The sequence below is a fragment of the Carlito syrichta genome, unplaced genomic scaffold (genome assembly GCF_000164805.1).
Source record: "Carlito syrichta isolate Samal-C Ts95f unplaced genomic scaffold, Tarsius_syrichta-2.0.1 Scaffold308265, whole genome shotgun sequence".
Taxonomy (NCBI): Eukaryota; Metazoa; Chordata; class Mammalia; order Primates; family Tarsiidae; genus Carlito; species Carlito syrichta.
The window spans coordinates 250236-262609 of NW_007252361.1; the positions used below are offsets into that span (position 1 = coordinate 250236).

General features: G+C 35.8%; 1 protein-coding gene across 2 annotated transcripts; it reads left to right on the top strand.

The window, feature by feature from the left end:
- Positions 1–206: 206 nt before the first annotated feature.
- LPAR4 (lysophosphatidic acid receptor 4) lies at positions 207–12373 on the top strand. Of its 2 annotated transcripts, XM_021716195.1 has the most exons (4): positions 224–537; positions 2657–2708; positions 3711–3812; positions 10234–12367. In XM_021716195.1, exon 4 carries the CDS (start codon positions 10314–10316, stop codon positions 11424–11426), a length of 1113 nt encoding a protein of 370 aa, XP_021571870.1. In that variant the 5' UTR covers positions 224–537; positions 2657–2708; positions 3711–3812; positions 10234–10313; the 3' UTR covers positions 11427–12367. The 2 variants fall into 2 exon arrangements, with proteins under 2 accessions (XP_008063572.1, XP_021571870.1); XM_008065381.1 differs by lacking the exons at positions 2657–2708; positions 3711–3812 and having other exon boundaries at positions 207–537; positions 10234–12373.
- The last annotated feature ends 1 nt before the right edge of the window (position 12374 follows it).

The following is a 12374-nucleotide window of genomic DNA, read 5'->3' on the forward strand; positions in this document are numbered from 1 at the left end:
AAATCACTAATTCTTGACTGTAAAACTGCTTTTCCTGGGCAATGCTCTTTAAAGGAAAACTCCTCAGTCCTGTGATTGGTGATTAAGGGAACGATGGAGCACAGGGGATAGGGCGAGATCTAGACTCCTAATAATGCCTCTTTATCCAATGAAAAGCTTTTCCTATCGAGACCCCCAAGAGTTCTCCGGGCCCACGGCTTCAGACTGGACTTCGGGCCACTTTTTTGTGTGTCCTGTTTGTTAAAGGCATGCGGGCTACAGCATTCAAGAGAGCCGGTCGTTAACAAAGGGAAAGAGATAAATGTAAATAAGCTCACATTTTCAGAATGAGCGGTTTGCAGTGAGAAGCTGCGGCAACTCGGAGTCTGCTACTTTGGGTTGGGCTAACCTTTCCCTGTTAAAAAAAAAAAAAAAGAAAAAAGAAAAAAATGGGTAAAAATATGCACTTCCAAAGTGCGAGTTGCCCGTTTACATGTTTATTAAATAATTGTCTACAGGCATGAGCACATTCTCTCATCTAGCACACTCTTTCTTAGGGTAAGTGTTTCTTTCAGAGAGATTTGATTTGGGCGTTTGGGGGTGGGGGGATGGCGTAACAAACCAGTGGAAACACTGATGCTTTGAGTGTTTGGGAAAAGAAGTTAACTTCAACTCTGAAGTACTGAACAAGGATCGTCGTGTTGAATGGTAAAAAACAAGAATTTCTGTTGTTTTGGCAATTACATTGTTTCCGTGTAAGAGATACAGGATTTTCAGGCTGTTGTTTCATGTAAACAAAGTTGTTCTAAAGAGCTAATTTAAAATCACAGGGTAGAACAATTTAGAGACTCTTTTGGCAAGCTTTATGTTTCTTTGGTTTACAATTGATTGTGATCTAATGTGGCTTCTATTATGATGAGGTTTCTTTTAGTAAGACTATACACGACATGCCTTTGATGCTTAATTGATTTATGGAGAATGTGACATTTGCTGTACTGAATAATTCATGAATGTGCCCATGAAGGAAAAATCATGTTTGAATAAAAACTAATTCTTGTATAAATTAAATTTACTATTATATGTGAAATTAATTGTTGTTTTCCATACAAATGTAATAATGTGCCATCATTATAATTCTCTTCTTGTATATCCTGAATGCTTTTAGGATTTTCTTTTTTAGTAAAAAGATCTTGTTGAATTGATGAGTACTGTGTTTTAGGTACTCTGTTATAGGAAATATAGCAGTGTAATTTACCATTATTTCAGTGTGGAAAAAGACCAGACAAATCCAAAAGTTAGAACGTTTCAGAGCTTGGTGGGGTTATTCACATTACTACCTTACCAAATTATGCTATTTTTTTTTACTCACATGAAGACAACAATAACTTAAGATATAAATTATCCAATGACTTTGCAACATGTTCATATTTCGGAACAAAATTCCAAACAACATACCCCTTCAACACAGATTATAAAACATTTCTTTGTCACAGAAGAAAAGTTGCACTTACTCAGAAGGATGAGTTCAACTGATAAACTTGATGGTATCTACAGTCGAAAGCATCTCCTGCCAATCAGAGATGCAAATGAAACCCTTATTGGAACAATCAGGCCAGTCTTTCAGAATGTGTATTCTCTGTAAATTAAAGAGAAGATTGGGAAGATGCCCCACAGCAACACTCAGGCCAAGCTTAGTTAAAGTTTGATGTATTCAATTGCCTTTGAGGGAAAATGCAGTAAGAATTTTTGCTCTTGCTGTGGTTGGGTCAGGGCCTAATTGTGTAGTTATGTTTTTTCTGTATGTGTAGTCGTCTTATATGGTCTGCTCTTAACCTTTTTAAGAGGGAAGAAAAAAACCCTATAATGTGTTTGTGAAATTGTTAATGAAATTTGGGAGCTTGACAGAAGATCACCCACCACTGGAAACCCAGCTTCACTTTTAGTAGATAAATAAGTGGTTACTAAAACAATGAAAATGGCAGTCTGCTGATTCTATATGATTACGTTCTGAAGTATGGTGATAACCTTATATTTTGAGGGGTGAGGTGACCAGAAAACAAGTAGGAAGGGTTAAGGATTGAGACTTAGACATTTAGAGTTGCTATGCATGCTGAAATGGACAGAAGAACAGAGGATGAGGAAAATGGGGGATTTGGAAGACTTTAGGATATAAATGGAATCTTGCTCTGTAATTCTTAGTTTCTGGAACTACATAATATTTATTTATGGTAATAAATATTTCAAATAAATATGGCAGTCATTTTCATTTGGCCTAATAAAACTGAATGGCCCGCATTGCAGACTGAAGATTTAAAAAGTTTTTTTTGCAGTGATAAATAGAAGCAGGTGAAAATAAGTGACAAGAGAGAAAGAACAACCAGTGAGGCTACTACCAAGGCACCAGTTGAGGGCTTCTCAATCAAGGTCAAAGGTGGAAGGAGAAGAGAAACTGAGGCCAAAAAAGCTTTCACACAGCTCTTGATGGGGATGGATGATCCTATATTGAATTAATATCAGATATGAAAATTTCTGGGTATTTGGACTATCTAGTTTGCTTGGATTCCAAATAAAAGAATGCGTTTTCTTTATAACTTATAACAACTGTGGAAGAAAGAGATGTTAATGTTGCTGTCTTCCTTTATGATAAATCAATAAAATAATACTCATTTTATTCCAGGAATACAGGTATCTGGAAGAGTGTGAAACTATGAATGCTCCTTAATATTAAGGTGATCTCAATGTATTTTAGATTGTGTAATTATTTCATTTGTTTATTTTTATTTATCTATTTAGATTAGAGAAAAATCACTTCAGAAGAGTTAGAATACTATTTGCTATCTGCTTTATTTTAGGCCACCTTTGTTCAGAAGAAAGTGAGATATAAGAATAAAACTGAGTGACTCTCACTGCAGACTGACTGAGGATTTAAAAAGTTTAAAATGACAAGGTATAAGTTTGGTACTAGCAGATGATTCTATTTACAGGTAGAGTCACTAGAGTCCAAATGCAGATGCTACATGTAAGAATACCATTGCAGAATATTTCTGGTTCTATACAAATATTTTGTGAAGAGTTGTGAATTGAAGATATTAGAGACATGCCATATCGGGTAGGTCTGGGACATCCTTGTAAAGGCTCAGTGATTGTTGTTCAATGTGCTAATACCCAGTAATTGAAATCTTGCTCATATCACTTCAGTTCAGGCGGAAGAAATTGGGTGGGTACAGGTTAGAGACAAGACAGTGGAGTTCCCATCTATAGTTTGTCTTCTTTCTTCTTCTTCTGTCAAGGCCCCTACCCAATAGTAACAGTTGTTGTGAGGGAAGAAAGAAAAAGAAAAAATAACCAATACAACTTCTGGCCAAAAAAAATTTCTACTTTATTCAGTTATCTTTCATGTAGTGCATTACCTTATGGGAGTAGGGGAAAGTATTTTTATGCCTTTTGTCACTAGTTATTTTTAAATGGTTATAAGTTACACAGACTCACGGATTTTGTGCTTCAGTTAATGCAACTAATAAAATATGACAGCAGTGACAGGTTTGAAAAATAAAGTAACCTGCAATTCTATAATAATAAAATTCAATGCATTTAAAAATCATTTTAAAATATGTTAACTTTCATTTGTTCTGATTCATATCAAAATAATTTTTCTTTCTTATGATCTTGGTACACAATTTATCAAAAAACTCTCTTTATGGCACACTATTGTGATTAATTCTAATTCACAGTACTCATTGGAAGAAACCCTTAACTACAGTGCCTCCAGAAAGTTCATTGTTTATTCAAGTGTTGGATAAAATTGGTGCCAGAATTTGATTTGAACTAATGTGGTAAGTACTACTCTTCTGACAATAACTTTCTCCACAAATTCTTAATTTCATTTTCCAAATTCTTTGTAACAAATACTTCCAAATTATTAGAGAGTATATGATCCAAAACCCAGAATAGATGAAAGAATTTTAATTGTTTATTGTAATCCAAGAAATTTTGGTGTAGATGAATATTGATTTTTTGATTCAACTTCTCTGTGCCGCTAGTATATAACTTTAGAGATGGGAGACATGTTTTGATTCATTTTATCAGGATTAGTGTCCAAGTATATCACATAGCTTGGTGTCCAAATTGATAACTTATTTTCCAGTCCAAATATATGAAATAAAGCCAGATGTCTAGCTGGTATGAATGAGTCTTTGGCAAAAAAACTCTTTTAGGAACACCTGAAAACTTTTTCAAAAGTTCTGGGGCTTCTGTGGAGATGAGATAGTGACTCCAGACAATTTCAAAATATTAAGTTGAACAATTTATCTGCAATTGTCTTACTCCATATCTAACTACTAGGGAAAATTCTACCTTAGTAGGGCTAATGCAATCTTTGGTCATATCATGTTGAGCATCAGACCACATTATTTCTTTTTAAAAAAAATTTTCTATTTTAAAGATGTGGGTCACAATTCAGGGTTAGGTATACAAATGTTCATTATTTGGGTCCCTTGTTGATGAGGTGTGACCCTCTCTCACCTGGCAGTTTCCCTCAACTGCCAATCCCAACCCCCTCCCCTGGCAGTTTCCCACTATTGCCAATCCCTTTCTTATAGTATTATAATTGTTCAAGGTCTGCATATAAGAGAACATATGGTACTCTGTTCTTTGTTTCTGTGATAGATCACTGAGTATGATAAACTCTAAATCCATCCAGGTTGCTGCGAAGTCCATATGTTTGTCCTTCTTTATGGTTGCATAATATTCCATTGTGTATATGCACCACATTTTTAAAATCCAGTCCAGCTTCGATGGGCAGCATGGTTGGTTCCATGTTTTTGTTATTGTGAATAGGGCTGCAACAAACATACGTGTACAGGTATCTTTTTTTTGTAGAATGATTTGAGTTCCTCTAGGTATATTTTGAATAGGGGGATTGCTGGGTTATATGGAAGATCAATTTCTAGTTCTTTCAGAAATCACCACACTGTCTTCCAAAGAGGTTGCACTAGTTTGCATTCCCACCAGCAGTGTAGAAGGGTTCCTTTTTCTCCTCATCCTCGCCAACATCTATTGTTGTTTGTTTTATTAATGATGGCCATTCTTACTGGGGTTAGGTGGTATCTCAATGTGGTTTTGATTTGCATTTCTCTGATGATGAGTGAGGCTGAGCACTTTTTCATATGTCTTTTGGCTACCTGTATATCATGTTTTGAGAAGTGTCTATTCATGTCTTTTGCCCACTTTTTAATGGGACTGTTTGTTTTTTTCCTTTCAATGCATTTGAGTTCATTGTAGATCCTAGATGTTAGACATTTGTTAGATATACAGTTGGCAAATATTTTTTCTCATTCTAGTCACTGAGCCTGGCCTCACATTATTTTTTAAAGATTGGACTGTGTCATCAGGTGAGAGACTTAAGTATTTTTTGGTGAAAAAAAAATTAAGTCAATCACCAAGGATGGGATAGCATCAGATTGGGACCTGTGTCAGTTTCTCATTGTCCTCAAGTCAAATGGGGAGACACCACAGTTTTAATAATCTTAGTGAAAACTAGATTTAATGTAGACAAGGCATTTTTAATAAGACTATTTCTTGCATCAAATATAAAAAGACTGATACAGATCAATTTCCCAGTTCCATTCTGGAGTGAAACATTTATCTATGGTTTCTTCCATATGGAATGTCATAAAGCTAGATTTACTTAACCATTATTAAACATCAACGAATGCATAGGAATATCAATAGGAACCATGTGTATGATTGTGATCTGTGCCTGTGAGTTGACCTATGTTTCTTTAAGGAATCTTATCTGTTAGGAGACAATAATTTGAGGAGCAACAGTCTAATGTATTCCCTATTAGTCCAGCAGGATAGTTTTTAGTTGTATTTTTTTTTACAACATTTGTGTATTTTTAAGTGTACTGCAATGCTAGGTATGTATAGGCAAGAACACAACAGATTTCAGCTTCCTCTGAAAATTAGCTTAGACCAGGGTAGAAAGAGGAAATGCTCTGAGAATCAAAAACACTCTAACCTGACCTGGAAACATTAAAAATGGAGCCGAACAAAAAGAGTTTGAGTATACTCTGCCTTCAAATCCTTGTCTTCTTGAGTTCTAGACTGTCATCTCTAGGGAGCAAAAACAAACTAACCTTTCTAGCGTTTCTTTCTAGGGTTTCTGATATATCAGAAACCCTAGAAAGTGTATATATATGCAAAAGGCCAACTTTACTTTCCCCAGGATGCCCAAAGACCTCAAACATGGTATACCTGTATTATTATCATTCAAAATAAAAAAAGTATGGACATTGCTATAAATTGTCCAAATTGGCTCCATATGTGTAGGTCAAAGTTAAAAATTCATTGAAGGTCAGATTTCTTTTTGATCAACCTTCAGTTGACCTGCTTTTTGCCCATTGTCAATGAAAATACATTCTTATACTCCTAGTTGATTAATTGTTGGAACAATTTGCTGTATAGATCTTCATAAGACAGTAGTTTAATGCTGCTTCCAGTGGAAGATGTAATTAACTGCATAAATCTATGTTTTTCCTTTTTCATCTAATCTGAAACTCAGATATTGGTTCTTTGCCATTCAATGCACAAGATATTAACCATTTAAGAAGACATAGTATTTAGAAATCTATTTCTTTTAATCAAAAGAAAGGAAGTCAGCTAGAGAAGAGACCCTGTTTCTTGAACATCACTGCTTTTTCTTCAGAATCAGCTTGAGCTAAATGTCTCTCTTAATTATTTTAAATCATAGTTCTATGAAAAATATTACTTTGGGAACACCTCCTGGATTGTCCTGATTAAATAAATTGTTTAGTTAAGGTTGGAACTCAAGCAGGAGCTTTCTGAAGTACAAGGTATGCATGGCATTAGAAGAAGTATATGTTACTAATATGAACTTCAGGGTACCAAGAAAGACAGAGAGACAAATTTCCATTTGTGTCAGGGAAAGAGAAGAAAACACATTTCTACAATATTTCCCTGTGGTTAGGTGGTGCTCAATACTGGCAAGCTCATAAAGCTACTCACAAGTCCTGTTGAATCTTCCTATCCTCAACTGTGAGGCTGAGAGGTAAAGTTTATACAGGAAAGAGAAAGAGTATAACCAAGTTACAAAATAAGCCAGTGTCTGAGTCAGAAATAGAACTCCTTGCTTCCAATGTTGTGTTAAATCCCAGCACCACACCCTCACTGCTAGACAGCAAACGTGGTTTGTGTTCTAGTAAGGGAGAGCTATGAATAGGGGCATAGTGGCAGTTACCCTTGCCCTCTCTTCAGGATTGAATCTCTAATGCTTTCTTATCTGTGGTCCTTTCTTTCCCACAGGATTTGATTACTCAGAGCAGAGAGCAGAAGTGCCAGGCATTTGTAGACTACCTGTTGTGGGTATGGTGTTCATGTTCCTGGGGATATAAAACTGAAGTGAGGCGATGGATATGTTAATTAGCTTGACTTAATCACTCCATATGGTATATATATATCAACACATCACATTGTACTTCATAAATGTAATACAATTATGATTTGTCAATTAAACATAATACAATCTTTTAAAGATTGAAATTATTAAAAAGGTGAATGGAAAACTAGAGAGACCTATTTAAAATGCACTATCCTGGGAAACACAAAATAATACTCAGCTAGAATCATGCTGTGTAAGGGGCTCTCCTGTGGGTAGACTGGAGAGACTCTGGGCAGAAATGAAAAGACATCCATTATGAAAGCATTTTCTGAATAAAGTAAACTCACTGGCAATACTTATTGTAGAAGGCAGATGCAAGCATATCATAGTGAATAAAGCCTGACTCTAATGTTAGGGGTTTTGCAGCCCAATAATTTATTTAGATTGTGTGACTATGTTAGAGGAACATTTCTTTGACTCTCTTGACTTTCTTTAACAAGACAAAAAGAATATGAATGGTGGTCTTAGGGTAAAAAAGGCCTCCAACCTATTATAGTGAGTGGGGTGTTAAAAATAGTAAATAAAATGGTTTAAGCTATTGAGAAGCTTGGCATTCACTTCTTTCTTCTGTCACTCCATTGGTGAAACATAGAAGCTGCAAAAACCTGGGTCTACACACTCAAAGTGAGTGTGAGGAACATTGAGTTTCCAGGCTTTCCCTCTTTCTGCTGATTGGGTTCTGTGCCCTTAAACATAGCTGTTGCATATTGTTCTAGCTGAGAAACCTGGATGGAATAAGATGAAGCAAGACAGAAAGGATGGATTGGAGGAACAATGAAGTGGAAATCTCTCCCTAAACTCTGAATGCAAATTAGATGGCAGCACTGACCTCCTCCAAGCAAAGTCTCCCTTTTCTTTACCTTCTCTTCCCCTCTTTTTCTCAATTCTCCAGTTTTTCCTTCTCTACTAATTTCTTTCCCATTTCCTCTCCTCCTGCCACCTTCTATATTTCTTTTTCTTCTGGCCTTTTTTTCCCTCCTGCATCTTATTTAGTCAAGGTTTCTACTGTACTCTGCTTTTGTACATCAAGGTTACTTCTGGCAAAAGTTGAGCTGGGCCTATGAGATGAAATAGTCAAGAAGGAATATGATCTTAACTGAGTTTTAGGCTTAGAGGACACACTCTAAAAAGATTTGTTGAATCAGAATTCAAGAACAGCAAGTTTCCAATTTTAACTTGAAAACTTTAGTTATTAAAAATGAAAACCCTTTGCTTTCTACTTCATATTATTTAAGGGCATCGCTTCCTCTAGGCACTGCCTGAGTGAATAGTTTTTCTCAAGCGAAACAGATTTCTTTCTCAAGCCAAACAAGTAACTTCAGGCTCTTTTTCTGTCAGGTCCCTCCTACTCCACACTCTCTTTCCTATTGTATGCAGAAGTCCTCTGATCTGTATTCTGGGAATTGGAAAGAAAAAGTGACATAGGAAATATCTCTCCACAGAAGCATCTTTCACATTTTAAAATATAATAATGTGAAAACCCATTACAGTCTCTGTCAGAAGACAAAGACCACTTTTATTCCATATCTTCCTTATTCAAAATAATTCATTCAGCAGTTACTTGTTCATAGTGTATTATAGAACATATTCCAAAGACATTCTTTTTCCAGTGGCAGCTGTTGACCTAGGAGAAAGTTGCTAAGATTTCTGTGAAAAATGTTTGCCCAAATATCCAACAGAGATGATTAAGTCAATGGTTGTCATATGAATAAATGGTAGCAGAAGAGGGCACATAAAAGGCCAGATAAGAAGTGCACAGTAGGATGTAGGAATGACTGTTCATGTCAAATCCAGCTCTTGCTTCTCATTGTTATTTGGCAGGAAAAGGCTTTATTGACCAGGGCCATTGGGAGCTGACGCCATGGAAGTATCTGATAGAATGATCAGTGGGCTAGGGAGAAGGAAGACACCCTAGGCTTAAGGTCTAGCATGAGAAAAACTTGGAAAGGGGAAGCAAAATCTGCAGGAGGAAAATGCTGAGATTTTTATTGAATTATCTTTCTGAAAATACAAGGTGATACAGTGAAAAAAACTTTTAGTCAGAAGCTTTTATTCACTGAGGGACCCCTTCTTTCTAAACTTCTCTTTTGGAAGTTTTAGAAGAAAAAGATGAATCAACAATTTACTTTAGGAGCTTAGTCAGAATTTTCTTAAAGCATGTACTGTAGGTCCCATATTCACTTGTAGTCTTGTGCAATTAAACTGATACTTTGACAAGGAAGTTCAGTAATATTGGAGAGTGGACAATACAATTTAGATTAGCTTAAAAGTCCTTTGACAAAACCTGAATTCTGGTTCTGACTATACCATTTAACACCCTCTCCCAATTCCAATATTCTGTAATTCTAAATTATATAAGCCTTAGTTTCTGCTTCGGTAAAATGGTGATAATTCTTGTCTTACCTAACTTTTGGTGTTCTTGAGGAAATAAAATAAAGCATGGATTTTGAAAGGATTTTTTAAATTGAAAAGTGCCATATAAATTCCAAAGCATTAGCATTGTTTTAACTATTGGGTGGTTTTTTTGTTTTTTTTTTAAGGTGAGGGATGCTTGGGTAGCCTACACTTTACTCATGTAAATTGCAATGCTACAGTATTGCCCTTTCTGTATTGAGTGTTCCAACCACTGCAACATTCTCTTGTTGTACCTTTTAATGGATGATAAATGCTCAAAAAGCCAAACCAACGTTGAATGTTCATGTTATCTGCCAATCTGTGTGGACAGAATATCTTTTACTCCACAGAAATCATGGTTGGAAGACAGATTTGATGATTTGTTTTATCTTGTCTCATAGGAGGAAAACATTACCTACCAGTGCCCTAGTCTCAGAGTGGTGAACCCCTGCAACCAGCAGGCCTCTTGAAAAAAAAATCCATGGGTGACAGAAGATTCATTGACTTCCAATTCCAAGATTTAAATTCAAGCCTCAGACCCAGGTTGGGCAATGCTACTGCCAATAATACTTGTATTGTTGATGATTCCTTCAAGTATAATCTGAATGGTGCTGTCTACAGTGTTGCATTCATCCTGGGTCTGATAACCAACAGTGCCTCTCTGTTTGTCTTCTGTTTCCGCATGAAAATGAGAAGTGAGACCGCTATTTTTATCACCAATCTGGCCCTCTCTGATTTGCTCTTTGTCTGTACTCTACCTTTCAAAATATTTTACAACTTTAACCGCCACTGGCCTTTTGGTGACACCCTCTGCAAGATCTCTGGGACTGCATTTCTCACCAACATCTATGGGAGCATGCTCTTCCTTACCTGTATTAGTGTGGATCGTTTCCTGGCCATTGTCTATCCCTTCCGATCTCGTACCATTAGAACTAGGAAGAATTCTGCCATTGTATGTGCCGGAGTCTGGATCTTAGTCCTCAGTGGTGGTATTTCAGCTTCTTTGTTCTCCACCACTAATGTCAACAATGCAGCCACCACCTGCTTTGAAGGCTTCTCCAAACGTGTTTGGAAGACTTATCTGTCCAAGATCACCATATTTATTGAAGTTGTTGGGTTCATCATTCCTCTGATATTGAATGTCTCTTGTTCTTCTGTGGTGTTGAGAACCCTCCGCAAGCCTGCTACTCTGTCTCAAATTGGGACCAATAAGAAAAAAGTGCTGAAGATGATCACAGTGCATATGGCAGTCTTTGTGGTATGCTTCGTACCCTACAACTCTGTCCTCTTTCTGTATGCCCTGGTGCGTTCCCAAGCCATTACTAATTGCTTATTGGAAAGATTTGCAAAGATCATGTATCCAATCACCTTGTGCCTTGCAACTCTGAACTGTTGCTTTGACCCTTTCATCTATTACTTCACCCTTGAGTCCTTTCAGAAGTCCCTCTATATCAACAGTCATATTAGGATGGAATCCCTGTTTAAGACCGAAACACCTCTGACCACAAAACCTTCCCTTCCAGCTATTCAAGAAGATGTTAGTGATCAAGTAACAAATCATGGTGGTGAATTAATACTAGAATCCACCTTCTAAGTACAAGAACTTTCTTCAGGTTCAGATATGGTTTTCCCTATGATTTTTCCTATGCTATAAATAAAAGATTTAAAGATAATGATATTGAGAATAGATAAATGTACCAAATACAGTCAGATACATTTGTTTGAGCATTTATTGTACATATGCTGTTTTGTTCAGTAATTATAGGTCAAGTCTAATTACAGCAACCAAAATGGATTGCCAAACTTTGCTGCTGGTTTGGAATTTTATTGTATGACATTATATAAGTAGTCAGTTACTTTGCTTTTAGTGATATAGAGATTACTTTGAGACTTTTGAAAAGGCATTTCCGTTCTAGTGATACTTGGTAATTAGGTTGGGCCTATAAATATAGAACAAATTCAGGGATCATTAAAAAAATATTTTGTATTACTACTGACATATGCTAGTCTTTTTTTTCTTTTTTGAATCATCATTGATTTTATTTTATCAGAGGAAGATATTTTAGCTAAACGTTATTAATAAGAAAGTTATTGAATTTAAAAGAGCTGGCAAAATTTGTTATGTGAATTTTGAAAACAGAAAAGAAGTTGTGTTTATGTGAATGTGGGTGAGAAGAAATAGAAAATTAACAAGATTTACACATTTCCAATCACCATGTCAGTTTTTAAAACTTTTTTTTATACTGCATTAAGCTTTTTATGTGAAACTACAAACCAGAACGCTGCTAAACATGTGCCTAGCAGGTGCAAAATAGATAATCACATAAAATAAAATGTCAACCAAAAAAACCTAAGCAAAACCACTGTTTTCCTTTTCTTAAAATTTTTAATTATCTTTCTTTTGGAGGATTGAATTCTATAAAATATTTATTCTCCATATGAAATTTTGGAGCACAGTGCAAACAGAAGGCTACTGAATTTGTGCCCAGGTCAGGAGCAAATTGAAAAAATAAAGCAACGACAAAAAAAAAAAAAAAAAAAA

What these genes read in the sequence shown, in the direction of transcription:
- LPAR4 (XM_008065381.1), top strand. Translation starts at nt 10,314, where the DNA reads ATGGGTGACAGAAGATTCATTGACTTCCAATTCCAAGATTTAAATTCA.